Source organism: Pseudophryne corroboree, chromosome 6, assembly GCF_028390025.1.
Source record: "Pseudophryne corroboree isolate aPseCor3 chromosome 6, aPseCor3.hap2, whole genome shotgun sequence".
In the NCBI taxonomy this organism is placed as follows: Eukaryota; Metazoa; Chordata; class Amphibia; order Anura; family Myobatrachidae; genus Pseudophryne; species Pseudophryne corroboree.
This window is the reverse complement of record NC_086449.1, coordinates 349,262,164-349,282,067: the sequence shown is the minus strand read 5'-3', so window position 1 is coordinate 349,282,067 and position 19,904 is coordinate 349,262,164. Positions and strand designations below refer to the sequence as shown.

The following is a 19,904-nucleotide window of genomic DNA, read 5'->3' as shown; positions in this document are numbered from 1 at the left end:
TCTTCACACAAATCATTTAATTCATCAGATGGGGGAAAAGTCACTGGCTGCTTTTTCTCCCCAAACATAATACCCCTTTTGGTGGTAACCGGGTTAATATCAGAAATGTGTAATACATCTTTCATTGCAGTAATCATGCATCGGATGGCTTTTGTAGACTGTACATTTGTCTCATCCTCATCTACACTGGAGTCAGACTCCGTGTCGACATCTGTGTCTACCATCAGAGCTAGCGGCCGTTTATGAGCCCCTGACGGCTTCTGAGTCGCCTGGGCAGGCGCGGGCTGAGACCCTGGCTGTCCCAAGGCTGCTGCGTCATCGAACCTTTTATGTAAGGAGTTGACACTGTCGGTTAAGACCTTCCACATATCCATCCAATCAGGTGTCGGCCCCGTCGGGGGCGACACCACATGTATCTGCCCCTGCTCCGCCTCCACGTAACCCTCCTCATCAAACATGTCGACACAGCCGTACCGACACACCGCGCACACACACAGGGAATGCTCAGACTGAGGACAGGACCCCACAAAGTCCTTTGGGGAGACAGAGAAAGTATGCCAGCACACACCACAGCGCTATATAACACAGGGATTTCCACTGCTAATAAGTGATTTTCCCAATAGCTGCTTGTTTGTATCGATTTGCGCCTAAATTTATGTGGCCCCCCCCTCTTTTTAACCCGTCTTGTACCTGGATACTGCAGGGGAGAGCCTGGGGAGCGTGCTTCCAGCGGAGCTGTGAAGGGAAAATGGCGCTGGTGTGCTGAGGAAGAAGGCCCCGCCCCCTCAGCGGCAGGCTTCTGTCCCACGTTTTCTGTAACTTAATGGCGGGGGTTTTTACACATATACAGTTAACTGACTGTATTATGTGTATTTTTTGCCAAAAGGTAATATAATTGCTGCCCAGGGCGCCCCCCCCCAGCGCCCTGCACCCTACAGTGACCGGAGTGTGTGGTGTGCTGTGGGAGCAATGGCGCACAGCTGCAGTGCTGTGCGCTACCTTAATGAAGACAGGAGTCTTCTGCCGCCGATTTCATCGTTCTTCTTCTGGCTCTGCAAGGGGGACGGCGGCGCGGCTCCGGACGATCGAGGTCAGGCCCTGTGTTCGAACCCTCTGGAGCTAATGGTGTCCAGTAGCCTAAGAAGCACAAGCTAGCTGCAAGCAGGTAGGCTTGCTTCTCTCCCCTCAGTCCCACGTAGCAGTGAGTTCTGTTGCCAGCAGATCTCACTGAAAATAAAAAACCTAACAAATACTTTCTTTTCTAGCAAGCTCAGGAGAGCCCACTAGGTGCATCCAGCTCTGGCCGGGCACAGATTCTAACTGAGGTCTGGAGGAGGGGCATAGAGGGAGGAGCCAGTGCACACCAGATAGTACCTAATCTTTCTTTTAGAGTGCCCAGTCTCCTGCGGAGCCCGTCTATTCCCCATGGTCCTTACGGAGTTCCCAGCATCCACTAGGACGTCAGAGAAAAAAAAAATACACTACTTCTGCACCGCTCACCTTGCACACACTACAGTACTGCTGCTAATCTCTACTCCCTTCCCCAGCTACAGTACACTACCTCTAATCCAATACATCACTCCCTCCCTACCCTGCATACTACCATCACTACCTGCACTGCACCCCCCTCCCCGCACACCACTACCCTGTACCCCCATCCTCCAAAACACTATATTACAGCCAGTGCCCTGCACCCCCCTCCCCACACCCAGTACACTAGGATGGGCAATAGGTTGATCAGCAGCTCACGCTACCATATTAGTACCCTACTCTTAGTGCACAGAGACCCCCGAGTATTTACTATATGAGAACATTAGACACTTGCACAGGGGCAATTCCCAAAGTGAAAAGTGCAAACACATATGCATGGACAAATGCACTGCATGTCAGTATTTTTGGAACTTTGGAAGTAATTTGGAGTTGGGTGTACAGCCATTTGCATAGTGAAATATCCACGTTTGACCTGCGTATGTCTACGTCTAAACCAACACTCCCCTCCCAACACACAGTACACTACCTCTCACCCTGCATCCCCCTCCCCGCAAACACTACAGCAGCTACCATGCACCCTCTCCACTAATACACTACTTCTCACTGTGCACACCCTCCCCTGCATACTACCACCGCTATCCTGCACCCTACCCTCATTCACTGTGCAGTAAACTACCACTGCCGCTACTCTACACCCTCCTTCCCACACACTACACTAACGCTGCTACCCTGCACCCCCATCTACACAAACACTACAACTGTTGCCCTGCACCACGCTCCCCGCACACACTACCACCGTTACCCTGCACCCTGTACCACCCACACAGTACACTACCCCACGCACATCCACCCCTTCTCCTCCCTGACAACCCCCACTCACATCCATCCTTTCTCCTCCCCACCCATCAATTTTCCTCCCACAACCATCACCAGCAGACCTTTTGGGGGGCTGCAGCACCAGCGGACCTGATAGGGGGCTGCAAAGGGGACTGTTGTTCTGTGAACCATAGCTTGCTTGGGCAACCCGACCAGCAGCAGCCTCCTTGCCCAGTGGTAAAAGCGTGAGTGTACCCACAGCCGCTGCTGGGGGATGCGGAGCTGCAGGCACTGTGCATAGTAACAGGCTGAGTGTCCGGGGAGACGCTTTATTTTGCTAATGGCCACAGCTTCTTCCCGGGAGGAAAAGAAGAGCGGGAAGGCTAATCTCCGCCTTTCCCTTCCTGGGAATCAATTATAGGGCGACCTATTTTACATATCATGCCCAGAATTGAATTAGGAATAAAACAAGTCCAGCAAGGCTATTGAACAACCGCGAATATTCTAAGTTGGGAGAAATAACTGTACATTGCCCAGAATATAATCGGCCATAATGAGTATATAGATAGTACAGCATTGTAGATTTGAGATGCATCATTGTGAGTTGGGACCTGATAAGAGTAAGGGGCCCTACACATTCGGCAATGTTCCGCCGAGGTGCCCGACGGCCAATACGGCCGGCGGGCGAGGGACTTTCTTCACTCCCCCCAACACGCGGCTCCATAGCACTGCATGCTAATATGGACGAGATTGTCCTTATTGACCTGCATGCATAAGCGACGGGCACCAATGCTGAACAAGCGCAGGGCCGCACATCGTTTATCGTTGGTGCCTACACACTGAACAATATGAATGAGTCCTCGTTCATTAATGAACGAGAACGTTCATATCGTCCAGTGTTATCTTCCAGTGTGTAGGGCCCATAAGGCCAATGCAGTCTAAAACTGTAACAGCATACAAACTAGTGAACTGTTTTACTGTGAGGTGAAGCTATATTAGTGGGTGCTTCAAGCTTGCTACAACAACGGATAAAACAAATTAAATATTTGGCCCAAATGTCTCAACCTTCCACAATCTCCACTGGCATCAAGCAAGGGTTGTATAGTATCGGCCATGCTCTTCAACATAGCTATGGACTGGAATCTCAGAAATCTTTTCTAAATAAAATACATACCACAAACATACAGCCTTCACAGATCTAGTCTACGCTGATGATATAGGGGTATATGCAATAGCGGGCGAAATCGCGGCAATTATCGCCGTTTTTTCAATTCGACCAAATTCGCCAGGTGAATTCCGGAAGGTGGCTTCCGGAATTCACCATATGCAATGAAAAACGGATTCGCCAGAGTCGCGGGCGAAAATCGGCCGATTTGGCGGATTTTGCCGCGATTTTTAAAAACGGGAAAAAACGGGGAAAAACCCGAAAAAAAAATGGCGTGGGGTCCCCCCTCCAAAGCATAACCAGCCTCGGGCTCATCGAGCTGGTCCTGGTTCTAAAAATGCAGGGGAAAAATCGGGCAGGGATCCCCCGTATTTTTAAAACCAGCACCGGGCTCTGCGCCTGATGCTGGTGCCAAAAATACGGGGGACAAAACGAGTAGGGGTCCCCCGTATTTTTAACACCAGCATCGGGCTCCACTAGCTGGACAGATAATGCCACAGCCGGGGGTCACTTTTATGCCGTGCCCTGCGGCCGTGGCATCAAATATCCAACTAGTCACCCCTGGCCGGGGTACCCTGGGGGAGTGGGGACCCCTTCAATCAAGGGGTCCCCCCCCCCAGCCACCCAAGGGCCAGGGGTGAAGCCCGAGGCTGTCCCCCCCCATCCAATGGGCTGCGGATGGGGGGGCTGATAGCCTTTGTGATAAAAAAAAAGATATTGTTTTTTCCATTAGTACTACAAGTCCCAGCAAGCCTCCCCCGCAAGCTGGTACTTGGAGAACCACAAGTACCAGCATGCGGGTGAAAAACGGGCCCGCTGGTACCTGTAGTACTACTGGGGAAAAAATACCCAAATAAAAACAGGACACACACACCTTGATAGTAAAACTTTATTTCATACACCGACACACACATACTTACCTATGTTGACACGCCGACTGCAACGATCTCCGACGATCCGAGGGTACCTGTCAAAAAATTATACTCACCTTCCAGCGTCCAGAGGTCCAGAGGTAAATCCACGTACTTTGTAAAAAAACAAACCGAACACCCGCTCCACCGGACTAATGAAAGGGGTCCAATGTTTTCACATTAGAATCCTTTCCCCGAATGCCGGGACATCACGTGACTCCTGTCACTGATGTCCCTTCAGCCAATCAGGAAGCGCTACTGCCGTGGCGCTCACCTGATTGGCTGGACGCCGTCTGTACTCTGACAGCGCCTCGCAAAGCCGCTCCATTACTTTCAATGGTGGGAACTTAGCGGCTAGCGGTGGGGTCACCCGCCGGTCAGCCGCTGACCGGCGGGTGACCTCACCGCTAGCCGCTAAGTTCCCACCATTGAATATAATGGAGGGAGCTGTGCGATGCGCTGTCACAGCGATCAGCCAATCAGGTGAGAGCAACGAAGTTGCGCTTCCTGATTGGCTTAGAGACCTGTCAGTGACAGCTTTCACTGACAGGTCTTATTCGTGGAAAGGTGTCCCATGTGTCAGCATGGGACCCCTTTCAGTCCGTTTTTGGTGCGGGTAAATGCGTTTTATTTTTTTGCCAAGTACGTGGATTTATCTCTGGACCCTGGTTAAGGTGAGTATATTGAACTTTGCTTTTCAGGTATCCGTGGATTCTACAGGGAGAAGAGGACCGATGTCGGCGTGTGAACATAGGTAAGTATGTGTGTGTCGGCAGTGTGTAATAAAGTTTTACTGTCGACGGTGTCTGTGTCCTGTTTTTATTTGGGTATTTTTTTTCCATTAGAACTACAGGTACCAGCGGGCCCGTTTTTCACCCGCATGCTGGTACTTGTGGTTCTCCAAGTACCAGCTTGCAGGGGAGGCTTGCTGGGACTTGTAGTACTAATGGAAAAAACAATATCTTTTTTTTTGAACACAAAGGCTATCAGCCCCCCCATCCGCAGCCCATTGGATGGGGGGGGGACAGCCTCGGGCTTCACCCCTGGCCCTTGGGTGGCTGGGGGGGGGGGACCCCTTGATTGAAGGGGTCCCCACTCCCCCAGGGTACCCCGGCCAGGGGTGACTAGTTGGATATTTGATGCCACGGCCGCAGGGCACGGCATAAAAGTGACCCCCGGCTGTGGCATTATCTGTCCAGCTAGTGGAGCCCGATGCTGGTGTTAAAAATACGGGGGACCCCTACTCTTTTTGTCCCCCGTATTTTTGGCACCAGCACCAGGCGCAGAGCCCGGTGCTGGTTTTAAAAATACGGGGGATCCCCTGTCAATTTTTTCCCCGCATTTTTAGAACCAGGACCAGCTCAATGAGCCCGAGGCTGGTTATGCTTTGGAGGGGGGACCCCACGCCATTTTTTTTTCTGATTTTACCGTTCCAGCAATAAAAAAAAAAAAAAAAAAAAAATAATATTTTAAAAAATATAAAAATAATATTTGTGCCTCCCCCAAAAAAAAAAAAAAAACCTAATCCCTTCTAATATAAATAGATCTGCTATTCCCAAAAAAAAAAACACAAAAAAAACCATGTTTAAAATTTTTTTAATTGTTTTCACCCTCCAAAGTGTGGCGGAGTGAAAATCGCGAATTTGCTGTCAAAAAACACTGCAGGCGAATTTCCAAACTTGAATTGAATATGCTGGAGGCGAATTGCAGCATCTGTACCATTGCAGAAAAGGCGAATTCGGAAAAAGGCGAATTGAGAAAAGGCGAATTTTGACGGGCCGTTTTTTTGCGAAAAATGACTGCACTGCATAGGCGAATTGATTTTTGGAGGCGAAAACGGCCCGGAATTCGCCTTTTTTGCCAATTCGCCCGCTATTGCATATACCCCATAGTCTTCCTAGCCGAAAACATGCAGAGTGCCCAAAACATCCTAACCGGATCTACAGAAATGCAGCAAAGCTTGGCTTACAACGAAATGTGGAAAAACACAAGTACATTTTTACTGGAATGACACGTGAGGCTAAACCTAGATGAACAAGTGGATACCTTTAAATACCTGGGTTCAACTATCAATGCTGCTACCATTCCTTTCAGGTAAGTACCAAAATGGTTGTGCCTTCTTCTCCCAAGTCTTGGCTTATATAACATTGCATTCCTGGGAGTACAAATAAGTAACCTTCCTGTCCCTTCCCCGACATGCATATTTAAGTCAGACTAATTACAATATCCTGCCCTGAATTGAATTGCAGACTAAAAAAAACAAAAAAACAAAAACAAAACACATTCCTGGCAATCAAATTCCCGGAAGTTTGCAAACTCCCCGACATGCTATTTAAGTCAGACTAATTACAATATCCCTCCCTGAATTAAGTTGTAGACTAAAAAACACATTCCTGACAATCGAATTCCCATGATGCACGGGAGTTTGCAAAGTCAGGAATTTGAAGACAAACTCTCACTGAATCGAACTGACCCCAAATCGTCAAACAGAGCAGAATGTGAATGGGCGCGGTTTGTAATCAGGATGAAAGCAAGATGTAAGAGTGTTTCTGAAGCACCACATGAAGGTAAGCCTCTCTGCTGGCTTCCCGACCCGGCAATATGTCGGGTCGGTTGCCATAGCGGAGGGGTGTGGAGCCGGCAGCGGGGGTGGAGGCGGCGCTGTGATATGAGCTCATCACCACGACGCCTCTCCCTGTGTAGTAAACGGGTCCCGGGTCGCATCAACCAGGAAATTCATTTCCGCTGCCACTGACCCGGTATTCAACCCGAGAATTCTCCAAGGCCCCTTTCACATCACACACTGACCCGTGTCAACCCGGCAATATGCTAAATTTTTGCGATGTGAAAGGGGTATAAGTGTGTATGTGTGTGTAGTATTAAATGTGTTTTTGAATAAATGTACGTGTTTAGATTAGAGATGAGCGGGTTCGGATTTACTCTGTTCTTTACGCCAGAATTATCGCCATTTCTTATTTTCTGGATTTATCTTATTGGTTAACCAAAACACGTGACGTCTGATAGCCAATAAGGAGATTCCGGTAAATCCGAGTAAAACCGAACCCGCTCATCTCTAGTTTAGATCAGTGGTTCTCAAACTCGGTCCTCAGGACCCCACATGGTTCACGTTTTCCATGTCGCCCAGCAGCTGTACTGTGTATCATCAACTGTCACATTTTAAAAATCTACAGGTGACCTGCAAAACATGAACCGTGTTTGGTCCTGAGGACCGAGTTTGAGAACCTGTGGTTTAGATCAAATCAGTTATTTTAATTACATTTGTGTTTGATATATAAAGTTATGAGAATGGTATTCTAGTTTATTCTATAAAACTGATGTATTTCATTAGCAGCTCTTGACAAGTTACTAGTGAGCACCACTACAGTAAAAACTATTCTGGGGGGAAAAAAAAAAATTTGCTTAAACTCCCTTAAATACTAATGTCCCTTCTCTTAAATTCCATACACCTTCAAGTTTCTTGAAAGGTTTCCCTACACTCAGCACACATGCTACCTTTCCCCACACAACGCATAGGACCCACTTTAGTCAGGTTTTTCTACCAACACTGCGCAAGAGATGCACTGACGTCATTAATCACTTCTTAAGGCCCGTACACACTGGTCAATATATCGGCCGTTCTCTTGAACGGCCGATATATCGCGGGAGCGTCGGCCAGTGTGTACGGCCGATACGTCTGTGAACTCCGTCGTTCACAGACGTATATCTACCGATATATTGGCGCGTCGCTGTGTGTGTACCGTACACATGCTGCGGCGGCCGGCGGTGATTGACAGCTGAACTGGGCGGGCGTGTGTACACGCCCGCCCAGTTCATGACGCCAGTCCCCGACGGATCGGGCAGTGTGTATGCTTAACACACTGCCCGATCCGTCCATAGATATATCTGCAGATCAATTGATCTGCAGATATATCTACTAGTGTGTACCCACCTTAAGTCTCATGGACCTATCTCCAGCATTTGACATTGTTAATCACTCTTCTTCTCCAATTGCTTTAATATCATGGTTTTCCCCCTACTTCTCAAACTGTCTCTGTCGTGTCTGTGTGTACATAGTTTGCCTTTCTCTGGTATACATCTGTGCGTCTGCATGTGCAAGAACTAAGACCCCACTTTGAACGTCTTTGGACACTGAAATACCATTTCCATCAGAGTATGACATGAAATGTGAGTGATTACAAGTCCATGTTTGCAACTAGTTCAGCGACTTGTCCGCAACACTCTCGTAACTCACACACAAGATCATACGTCTCTGTGTATCTAAACAGCCACTCCACGAGACACTTCCGAGACCATGTGTCTAGAGCTCAACTGCACATGTGTAAACACACCGTGGGACACATGCACTGTGCAAGTTTTTAGTGACTTAAGCTGGGTACACACAGGCGTGACTGGGATTCGTTATGACATAGGAACGAATTCCTGTCCGCCCAAATTGCACCTACACACTGGGGCGACTTTAATGAAGGATGGAACACCCATGGGGCTAATTCAGACCTGTGCGTGTTCGCAGAGCAGCGATCAGGTCTGAAGTGCGCATGTGCCGGCGCCGCAGTGCACTGGCGCATGGCAGACGGCTGTCTTAGCCCTGCGATCATCTCTGCCTGATTGACAGAGGCAGTCGCTGGGCGGGAGGGGGCGGGCTGGTGGGTTTTTTGCTGTCGTTTACTGGGTGCGGTCCGGGCAACGCAGGCATGGCAGGACCATTGGGGAGGGAGGCGGGCCGCGGCGGCTGCGTGGCGGCCAGTGACGAGTAGCTCCTTGCCAGCACGTGCAGGAGCTGCACTGGCTGGGAGCTACTCCTACAGTACAAAAGCATCGCCGCTGTGCGATGCTTTTGTACTTGTACGACGGGGTAGGGCCAGACATGCGGGGTGGACTAGCCCTGTGCTGGGCATACCCCCGCATGTCAGGGCAGCTGATCTACGATCAGGTCTGAATCACCCCCCCATGTTCCATCCTTCATTAACATAACACAGAACGCTAGCGACGGACGCTTGGTTTGATGTGCAGCACATGAAATCTACCATCTGTTGCATGTGACCGCGAGGGCGTACACACTGAGCGATGTTAGCAATAGGTTGCTCCAAAATGGCGTTTTGGAGCGGCATCGCTCCAACATGTATCCAGCTTTAGATGAATGCACAGTTGAAAACCCATCAACCCTTTATGTGAACATCGGCATTGTGTGCGACCCAGAATCAGTTCCTCAGTGTTCTCTAAAGTGTACCTGACTCATTTCTGATAAGAGGGAGTGCCACAAGCCTACCCTTCAAGAACACTGCCTAGGTGTCATCATTGACTGTCTACATCCCAATTCTTTTACAGACATTTACTGTACAAAACATTTCCAGACTACACACATCTCACAATAATTTACCTATAAAACTTTTGTTTTATTGCTGACCTGCTCTGTCAGTACCAACATCAGTAGCCAGTATTTTATTAAATCCACTATAAAATACTCCTAAAATAAAAGCCATTAGCAAACCTGCAAGAACATACGTACTACAATTACAGTTAACAATATTGCACTCACTCTGTGGAAATCCCCACTCATACAAGACTCACTCTTAAGGGTATATTCAATTAGGGTCGGATCCTCTCTGACGGAGAGGATCCAACACGTCACTATTCAATTTGCGGGCATTTCCGACAGCTTTATGCCCGTTTTCGACACTACCGATCCAACCTTTTTTAAGTCGAAATGGCAATGTCGAAAACGGGCCAAAAACCTGTTGGAAATGCCTGCAAATTTGTCAAAAACGTGGATCTGCAGCTAATCCGCCAATGCACGTGTTTTCTACCAAGTCGGAGAAACGGCACTAGAATTGAATGGATGGAATCCAGATTCGACCTGAAAAAGTCGGAAAGTGACGTTTTTCCAACTTGCTGGAAATTCTGTCACTAATTTAATAGACCCCCTTAGTTGCCAAATGTTACCTTAATACTGTATTCACCTCTTTAGGCAAGTGCATCAAATTCCAGAACAAACTTCTTAATTTCACAAGGCTATTCTGTACAATTACCAAACTATAGAAAACACTCATACACACATTTATTCTTCTTCCAAATTCAAAAATTCTGATTATTACCCAGTCTTATTTTATTACTGGGTTTTCTCCCAATTGTAAAACACTGCGAAAATATGGCATCACTATAAAAATATCTCCTAGCTTACCCACTGTGACATGCAGAAATATAATTTGTCAGCAAATTGTCCAATTCCCATAAATCCATGAAATAGAGATGCCATCAGTAATTCTGTAATTATGCATCACAAATGATCCTTCCGAAAAGCCACCATACATTATTATTATGAATAATACATGTAATGCTCACGCGCTCTCTCTAATATATATATTTAAAAGCCATGTTCCAAAGCATAGATCAGTAACGTGAGTAATAATTGAATCCATGCTAGGCAATACATTAAAAAATAAATACAAAATTACGTCCCTGGTATGCATTACTACAGCAGATACACCAGTTCATATTGAGGAGTAAGAATTTAATTATGTGAACTATTTTTGGAGGTGTTTGTAATCAAGAAGACTCCCCTCCCCCCAACACCCAGGAAAGCTTTCAGACAGTCCTCACCTGCCTGCATATTTATTTATGGCTTCACTACATTTATACATAATAGTATGAGGTGGCATACTGCTGCAGAGGGATATGCACAGCAGTGGGTGACAGTATGGAAGGTATAACAGGGAAGTGGAGCAAAACACCTGGGGACACAGATAAGGGAAGGGGGGGAGGGTGCTGAGAAAGAGTAAGGAAACCAAATGATCGGCAGTGACAATGACTACAGCGTTAAAGACGGGACTGGGGCAGGGCGAGGGGGCTAAGCATGCACGGGTGTGATCACGGAAGGACGTCTCACCGAGTCACCGGAGCCTGCCTCGCTCCCCCCGTCACCTCCCGCACCAGCAGCCGCCATGTTGACTCCGCCGGAGCCAGGATCACACAGTGACGTCAAATCTATTTTTTTTTAAACAACTTTATTGAAAACACCGCAGACAATGTCGTTGCTTCCATTCAACATGAATAACTTTATTTACAAAAATGACATGTTCAGTGTCAGCCACACTGCCACAGTCGCTCACGTACAGAGTGATACCTGTATTCTGTCCTACTCCTCAGTCACTCAGAGTGCGGTGACATTACATTACAGCGGCACAGAGCAGGTCTGAAGGGTGTGGTATGCAAGGTCCACCGCACTGAGGAGGTTGAGTGTCTTGGTCGACCACTATTGGTCGACAGTAGGTAGGTCGACATGGTTTCTAGGTTGACAGGGACTCTAGGTCGATATCATACCCTCCAACATGACCCATTCCTTTAGGTACAAAATGCTCTGTTCCTGGACTTTCTTCCAGTGGTGGCTCCAGAGGTGGGGCTGCAGTACAGTCCAAAATTCAAATAGGAGAGTCACACCAACTGCTGCCCCAAATACAGGCAAACTTTGCTGTCCAGGACTCACTGGCAGTTGGTGTAGCTCCCCTGTTTGAATTTTGGACTGTGCTGCAGCCTCACCTCTGTAACTGCCACTGGCAAGAAAAACTAGGAACAGAGCATTTTGTATTTAATGGAATGCAGGGCCGGATCCTGGGGGGGGGGATGGGCGAACGCCCCCCCCAACAGTCATAGCCACGCCCACTTACATGAGGTGGGGGCTGCTGGCAGGTGATGGTGTGTGGCTGCACCGACATCCCTCTTCATCTTCCGTGTCCCTGGGGCCCTAGCCCCATCTGCCATCATAACATGCCGTCACCCCCACCTTGGGCAGTGTGTGCCGCCAATCGGTGTGTTACTAGTTACATGTGCCCGGTTGTGTGTGCTACATAAGAAGCACATGTGCAGCCTGGCAATGTATGCTCTTTAGAGCATTAATGGACAGTTGGTATGGGAAGTGGGAGGAGTAATGAGTGTAGGGGAGGAGTCAGGAATAAATAACACCCCCCTAAAAGAAAAGTCTAGATCCGTCCCTGATGGATTGGGTCATGTTGGAGGGTATGCAATATGCACTGACTAGGTCGACATGAGTTTTTGCACTTTTTTTGGTGTTGTTTTCTCCATACAGTGACCGCGATCACAAATACGTGTAGCTCATATTATGCGTCGTACCATGTTTTATACACATACGATGCATCGTACAATTTTTAGTTGGCATTGCCGTCGATTTTTTTATTCACAAAAATTGCTACTGCCTCCTGCCTGTCTGCACCGTTGGAGCTGCCGGGGAGGTTCTGTCACAGCTGCGTGCGGCTTGCGCCAGGACCTCCAACTACCGAGACTACCGTCTCTGGGGTAGACCAGATGCCGCTGCGTGCACCATGCATTGGGGTCCACCCCATAGCCACACCGCCATCCAACCAGCATAGGCAGCGGGTGAGTAGCGGACATGACAGGATACATTGATACTGGCAGTTTAGGGTCACAGCATCTTCAGCGCATGGTCTTTCAATTTAAAAAATGGGTGCCATTGCGGAGGGGGCAGAGCTTAGTTCCGGAGTCTGAACCTTGCTGCCAGCTGCCCCAGCGCTTCCTATGCCTCTGGGGTGGAGTCTTGGCTTTGCAGACATCTTGCTGAGCACATGTTTGCAGACATCTTACTGAGCACATGCTGCATTGCTGCTGACTGCGCTGATCACATCTGTGCCTCGCTGAGACTCATTACAGCCTACCCCAGGCACTTGTGAGTGGTACAGTGAGGTTATTAGGTTGGTGGGAGAGCATTTACAGCACAAGTGTCCTGGTTTCAAAACAGGTAATTTTTCACTGTAAGCCTAGCGCCACTGCATTACATATTAGCACTCATTAGGGCTGGTGTAGTACTCCTTCCCTAACTGCCCTCTCTCCTACCTTATCTCTCTCTTCTCTCAGTCTTTTTTTTAATGTCACTGTCAGTTACTACTGCTGTGTGGTTATGTCGGTGTATTTACCATGGCTGGAAAGGACACAACCTCTAAGGCATCGGTGGCCAACCCGCGGCTCTCGAGCCGCATGCGGCTCGTAAGCTCCCGTGGGGCCTCCCGCTGCCCTAGTCTGCAGTGCCCGGTGCCGGCCCGTGAGCCAGTCAGAGCTCGCAGACCGGCATCCAATCAGGAGTCTTAGCTGCCGGTCCGCGAACTCTGATTGGCTCACGGACCGGCGCCTAGTTAGAGAGAATCAACGCCACCAGAGAGTGGAGACTGAGGGGCAGGAGAGGCGCACGCTGCTCTCTCCTCCCCTCACAAGCAGCATACTGAACAGAGCAGCAGCGCGGCGGTGAGCAGCACTTGGAGGCGGGGGGGGGTGGCAGTGTGGGGACATGTGTATCTTACACTGGGGGTATATCTGGCAGTGGGGGGACGTGTATCTGGCACTGGTGGCATATCTGGCACTGGGGGCATACGTTTCTGGCACTGGGGGCATATCTGGCACTTAGTGGGGGGACGTGTATCTGGTACTGGGGGCATATCTGGCACTGGGGAGGCGTGTTGCTGGCAGTGGGGGTATATCTGGCACTAGGGAGACATGTAGCTGACAGTGGGGGCATATTTGGCACTGGGGGCATATCTGGCACTGGGGGGAAATGTGTATCTGGCACTGTGGGCATATCTGGCACTGGGGGGACGTGTATCTGGCAGTGGGGGCATATCTGGCACTATGGGGACATATATGTATCTGGCACTGTGGAGGAATATATGTATCTGGAACTGTGGAGGAATATATGTATCTGACACTGGGGACATATATGTATCTGGCACTGTGGGGGCATATATGTATTTGGCACTGTGGAGGCACCCATTTTTTGGAGTTTTTATGTGTATGTGGCACTGTACAGGGGCTTTATTTGTATGTGGCACTGTACAACATGACTAAAAATGGGGTTATGATACAAGGTCATACTCCTACAAACATCAAACCGAAAGGTGTGCTCATAAAAATGGGGTGTGGCTTTGTGACAACTATGCCACGCCCCTATCTTTGCTTGCGCGCCTTGGGCGCGCGCATGATATGACTCTTACCCTTGACTACAGATCTTTTCGGGCTCTTTGCCACTGACTGGTTGGCAACCCCTGCTCTAAAGAGTCACAGAAAGCTTTAATTTGTAAAAAAATGGGCTGCTACGTTTACACAGGGACAGTCTGTCCCTGTTTTGTGATGCCTGTGAGTCAGAGCAACAAGCTCACAATTCATCACACGCACCAGAGTCTCCAACATGGGCAACACAACTCACAGATGTGATGTCACATCTGTCACCTGAACTTCACCAGTCTGCTCTTTTGCCGGACCATGAACCTGCTTAGGCTCGGACTCTGGCAAAATCAGTGGAGGGGCTCACTAAGGCCATGGTCCCGTCAAAGACTTTAAATCAGGGGGACCACCCCAGGTTTCTACAAAGAGACCCCTGCCACCAGTACTGCTGTAAGAAGGCTCTAAAGACATGCCGCCTCCTCCTTTAGATGAAGGGGAATTCCCACAATCAGAGGAGGAGCAGGTCTCAGATCAGCCAGACCCTGTGTCCCAGGGGATAGAGGCACTTATCGTAGCAGTCAGTCAGGTGTTAAAATTAGAGGAAGAAAGTCAAGAGCCTTTACGACCGTCTTTCTTTGGGAAGAAGCAAAGATTGGCTTCCACATTTCCAGTATCTCAGGAACTAGATGCACACACAGCCACAGCTTGGAAACACCTGGATAAAAAATTCCAGTTGTTTTGTAAGCTTATATTCTCTTACCCTTTACCTACAGAAAATATGAAATTATGGTAAACTCCCGCTACAGTGGATCCCTCCGTGTCTCGACTGTCTAAAAAGACCATACTGCCAGTCCCTGGGGCTACATTTCTGAAGGAACCGTCGGATAGAAAATTGCAAAACACCCTTAAGTTTGTTTATACGGCTGCAGGGGTTATTCTGCGTCCCGTGATGGAAGGATGCTGGGTCAACAAGGTGGTTGAAGCCTGGGCAGAACAGTTATCTGCAAGATTGCAGGAGGGCCTCCTTGTGGAGAATCTTATCCCCTGAGCAGAACACATCAGAGGCATCCTAGGAGGTGTGTACTCTAGGGCTCAAGGACTTCCACCTTGGCAATATCTGCACAAAGAGCACTGTGGTTTAGAAAGTGGCAGGCTGATGCAGAATTAAAAAGAACAGCAGAGGCTCTTCCTTTAGCAGGGTAGGTACTGTTTGGCCCTGAACTAGCTAACTAGATTTGCCAGGCAACAGAATTTAAGCCCACTTATCTCCCTTCAGCACCCTCTGCCACTCTTAGATCTTACTCAGGTCCTTCCTTTCGATCCTTTCGTGCACCTACCAGATTCAGAGGCCGTTCCAGAGGTGGGGCCTCCGTTTCAATAGGTTCTAGAGGTCGCAGTAAAACTGCAACACTATCCACACATCAGGATAATAAACCTGCCTCCAAGCCCAGTGCATGACAGGTTTTCGTGCCACCTTGGGGATCCCAGGGTGGGAGCTTGTCTATGAGATTTCTATGATGTGTGGATGGAAACCTGTCCGGATGCAAGGATCCGGGACCTTATCACTCATGGTAACAAAATAGACTTCCAACTTCACCTGCCGACACGGTTTTTCACTACAGGTTTGCCAGATTCTGTAGACAGGCTGAACGTGTTACAGAAAGCTATTGACAAACTCTTGACCGCAAAAAATGTTGATTCCAGTCCCCTCACACCAGAAAAAGCAGGGGTTTTACTACAGTTTGTTAGTGGTGCCAAAGCCGGATGGCTCGGTCCGGCCTATTTTGAACTTAAAGGCTCTGAATCCCTTTTCTCTGTCATCCATCTGGGGGACGCTGCGCCGTTACTTGTGGGTTAGAGGTGTGTGGTAGTGGAGTTTGGCACAGAATCTATCAAAAGCTGTCTCCTCCCCCCTCTAACCCCTCCCATCTCCTTCCTGCTCAGCCATCACTCAGTTTTTAATTTTGTGCCTGTGGAGTACAGACACAGTTTTTCTTTCTCTTTAGGTTTTTTTTTTTTCGGAGTTATTCTTAAGTGTACCTAGTCCCTGTTTACAGGTGACAGGTACTACTGGAGTGGGTTTAGTATCCCACTCTGAGCTGCTGCTGGAGGCCACCACACTTTGGTCACTGGGGCCTTTATACACTTCAGGACAGCAGAAATAAGGTAATCAGCCACAATCTGTCACTGACAGTATTGGGCTGTTCCCTCTATTATTTTGTACCCCCCAGCCTGTCAGCGACCAACACCCGTCGCATCGGTTCTCCCCGTCCTCCGACCCCCCGCCCGCCCGCAGTGAGTGGGACTGATTAGGAGGGGGCTTGCGGAAGGTCCGGGAGAGTGTTTTACACTCCCTGGAGCCAGTGCAGAGCTGCCGCGACAACCGCTGTGTGTAGCGGTGCGCGGGAGCCCGAACTTCCGGTTTCGGAAGCTACTCAGTCTAGCCGCGGCGGTTACGTCAGCAGTGCAGGGACGGCTTCCCGCCTTGCTCTGCCACGCGCACACTGTTCGGCAGCTCCTGAAGGCTCCGGGGCGGGACGCTGTACAAGCGCACACGAAGCACTAGTTCCAGGACAGGTTTTTTCTTAGACACATCTAAACAGCAAGTATATGGTGGGCTAGCCCTAGTGGGAAATAGCAGTTAGTCGTCTGGAGACACTAGAGATAACTGCTAGGTCACTTGTCTAGGGGTTTTTTTTGTACAGGTTTACTGCTTTTATATATTAAACATAATTAGAATAAAGAATGACCAGTAAACCGGACAAGGCTACAAAGGGCAAAACGGCCTCAGTAGTTTATTTTTCCTGTTCACAGTGTGGCTCAAAGCTGGCTAAGGGTAGTGCTGACGCGGGTACCCTCTGTACTTCGTGCTCTGGTGCATCAGTGGCGGATCAGCAGGGAAGCTCCACAGATCAGTCTATGCCCCCATGGGTCAAGAACATGGTGGATGCCATTTCAGATTTGCGTCAATCTAGGTCGGAGGCTGAATCTGCTCGAACTCAGGTGGAGCCTCTGTGGGCCCAAAATATGGGCAAGTGTCTTACTGATTTAACCCATTCTTTAAATAAGTTTGTTAATTCTTCCAGCAGTTCCAACGCTTCAGGTCTTCCGGAGGGATCGATGAGGGTTGGGGCTCGGTTACTTCAGTTCAGGGAAGTGTGGCTCCTGTCGAAACCAGATCGGTGGGTAATGGGGGTCATATCCAGAGGATATATGTTGGATCTCGAAGAGACAGCCCCATTCCGACTATTCGTCACACCTCTCCCAGACGATCCCTCCAGACGTCAAGCTCTTCTTCAGGCAACAACAACCCTCTTACAAAATGGAGTAATCATTCCGGTGCCCTCTCCTCAGAGGGGTCGGGGGTTTTTACTCGGGTCTTTTTCTCGTGGACAAGCCGGATGGTTCGTTCCGACCCATTCTGAATCTAAAAGCCCTCAACCCGTATCTCTCAACCCAAAAATTCAAGATGGAATCCATTCGTTCAATTATCGCCGCCATGGAGCCAGAGGAATATTTGGCTTCAATAGACATAAAAGACGCCTACTTACACGTCCCGATTTGGATAGGTCATCAGCCTCTTCTGAGATTTGCAGTCGGGCCATGGCATTTTCAATTTCAGGCTCTTCCCTTTGGTCTTTCTACGGCTCCTCGAGTTTTTACAAAGGTAATGGGTCATGTCGTCGCGGTTCTCCGTTGTCAAGGGGTCAACATCACTCCATACTTGGACGATCTGTTGGTCAAGGCCCCGTCAGCGGAAATTCTCACTCAGAACCTGCGTCTAACGACAGAAACTCTGCAGTCGTTCAGGTGGATAATCAACTTTCCAAAGTCGTCTTTACTTCCTTCCCAGAAAATGTTTTTTCTGGGACTTTTATTCGATACCAACAGCCAGAAGGTGTTTCTTCCTACGGACAAGATTCAGGATCTACAGTCCAGAATCCGGACCCTGTTACACTTACCGGTAGTGTCGGTCCTCAGATGCATGCAGGTGTTGGGCAAGATGGTGTCCTCCTTCGAGGCAGTTCCATACGCCAGATTTCATGCCCGACCTCTTCAGGCTCAGATTCTCAGCTGTTGGACTCGGACGGATCCACGTCTCGAATTACAGTTGATCCGCTTGTCGGAAAAGACTCGTCAGTCGCTTCACTGGTGGCTTCAGAGTCACAATTTGAGAAAAGGAGCACCGTTCACGGTTTGGTCTTGAATGATGGTCACCACGGACGCTAGCCTCAGCGGTTGGGGAGCAGTGTTCCAGACTCATCACTTCCAGGGGCGCTGGACCAGTCAGGAGTCAAAATTACAGATCAACATTCTGGAATTGAGGGCGATCCGGTACGCACTCCTTCAGATTCAGACCATGGTACAGGGTCATCCGGTTCGTGTGCAATCTGACAATGCCACGGCAGTGGCTTACATCAACAAACAGGGAGGAACTCGCAGCTGGTCCGTAATGATAGAAGTCGCTCAGATTCTCACGTGGGCGGAACGTTGGGTTCCCGTAATATCCGCAATTCACATTCCAGGTGTCGAGAACTGGGAAGCAGATTTTTTGAGTCGTCACACGATCCATCCGGGAGAATGGGAACTTCACCAGGAAGTGTTTCTCTCTCTAGTGGACCGCTGGGGACTGCCCGACGTAGACCTAATGGCGTCTCGACTCAACAAGAAACTTCCTCACTACGGCTCGTGGACTCAGGATCCTCAAGCATTTCTAATCGATGCTCTAACAGCTCCGTGGCAGTTTCAACTGGGGTACGTGTTTCCGCCGATTCCACTGCTTCCACGTCTACTTCAACGCATTCGGCGAGAAGGTCTCACCATAATTCTGGTGGCTCCAGATTGGCCGCGCCGACAGTGGTACACGCTTCTGCGCAGCATGGTCATCAGAGACCACTTTAGTCTTCCTCTACGACCAGATCTTCTTCTTCAAGGGCCTTGTCGCCATCCAGATTTAAGTCGGCTGGCTTTGACAGCTTGGTTCTTGAATCCAAGATTTTAAAAGCAAAAGGTCTTTCGCGTTCTGTTGTACAAACGATGATTCGGGCTAGGAAGCCGGTGACGTCCGGCATTTACCATAGGGTATGGCGTATTTACATTGCTTGGTGCGAGAAGCGGGGCTTGACTCCGCATTTGTTTAGACTTCCTCGCCTGCTCTCTTTCCTTCAGGAGGGTCTCGATAAGGGCCTGAGGCTTTCTTCACTGAAGGGTCATGTTTCGGCCATGTCAGTTCTTTTTCAAAAGAAACTAGCGATCATTCCAGAGGTTCAAACATTCCTTCAGGGAGTACTTCGAATTCAACAACCTTTTATCCCTCCGGTTCCTCCCTGGGATTTAAACTTGGTTCTGACGGCCCTTCAAAAATCTCCATTTGAGCCTTTGGAATCTGTGGAACTGCGTTATCTGACACAAAAAGTTGTTTTTCTTTTGGCTATTGCTTCCGCTAGACGAGTGTCTGAGTTGGCGGCTCTTTCTTGCAGGCCACCATTGTTAGTGTTTCATGAGAAAGCCTTCTTTCCTTCCAAAGGTTGTTTCAGCAT

General features: G+C 49.0%; 1 protein-coding gene across 5 annotated transcripts in view; it reads right to left on the bottom strand.

Annotated features, from left to right (window-relative positions):
• Positions 1-19,904, bottom strand: part of IREB2 (iron responsive element binding protein 2) — a 271,408-nt gene that overhangs the window by 217,958 nt on the left and 33,546 nt on the right. For 3 of the 5 annotated variants that reach the window (XM_063926562.1, XM_063926566.1, XM_063926563.1), the window contains exon 1: positions 11,288-11,393. The exons of the other annotated variants lie outside the window; for them this stretch is intronic. In XM_063926562.1, the coding sequence (XP_063782632.1) occupies positions 11,288-11,344 (57 nt within the window). In that variant the 5' untranslated portion in view covers positions 11,345-11,393. Of the gene's footprint in view, positions 1-11,287; positions 11,394-19,904 lie in introns of those variants that run through there. 5 annotated transcript variants of the gene reach the window in all.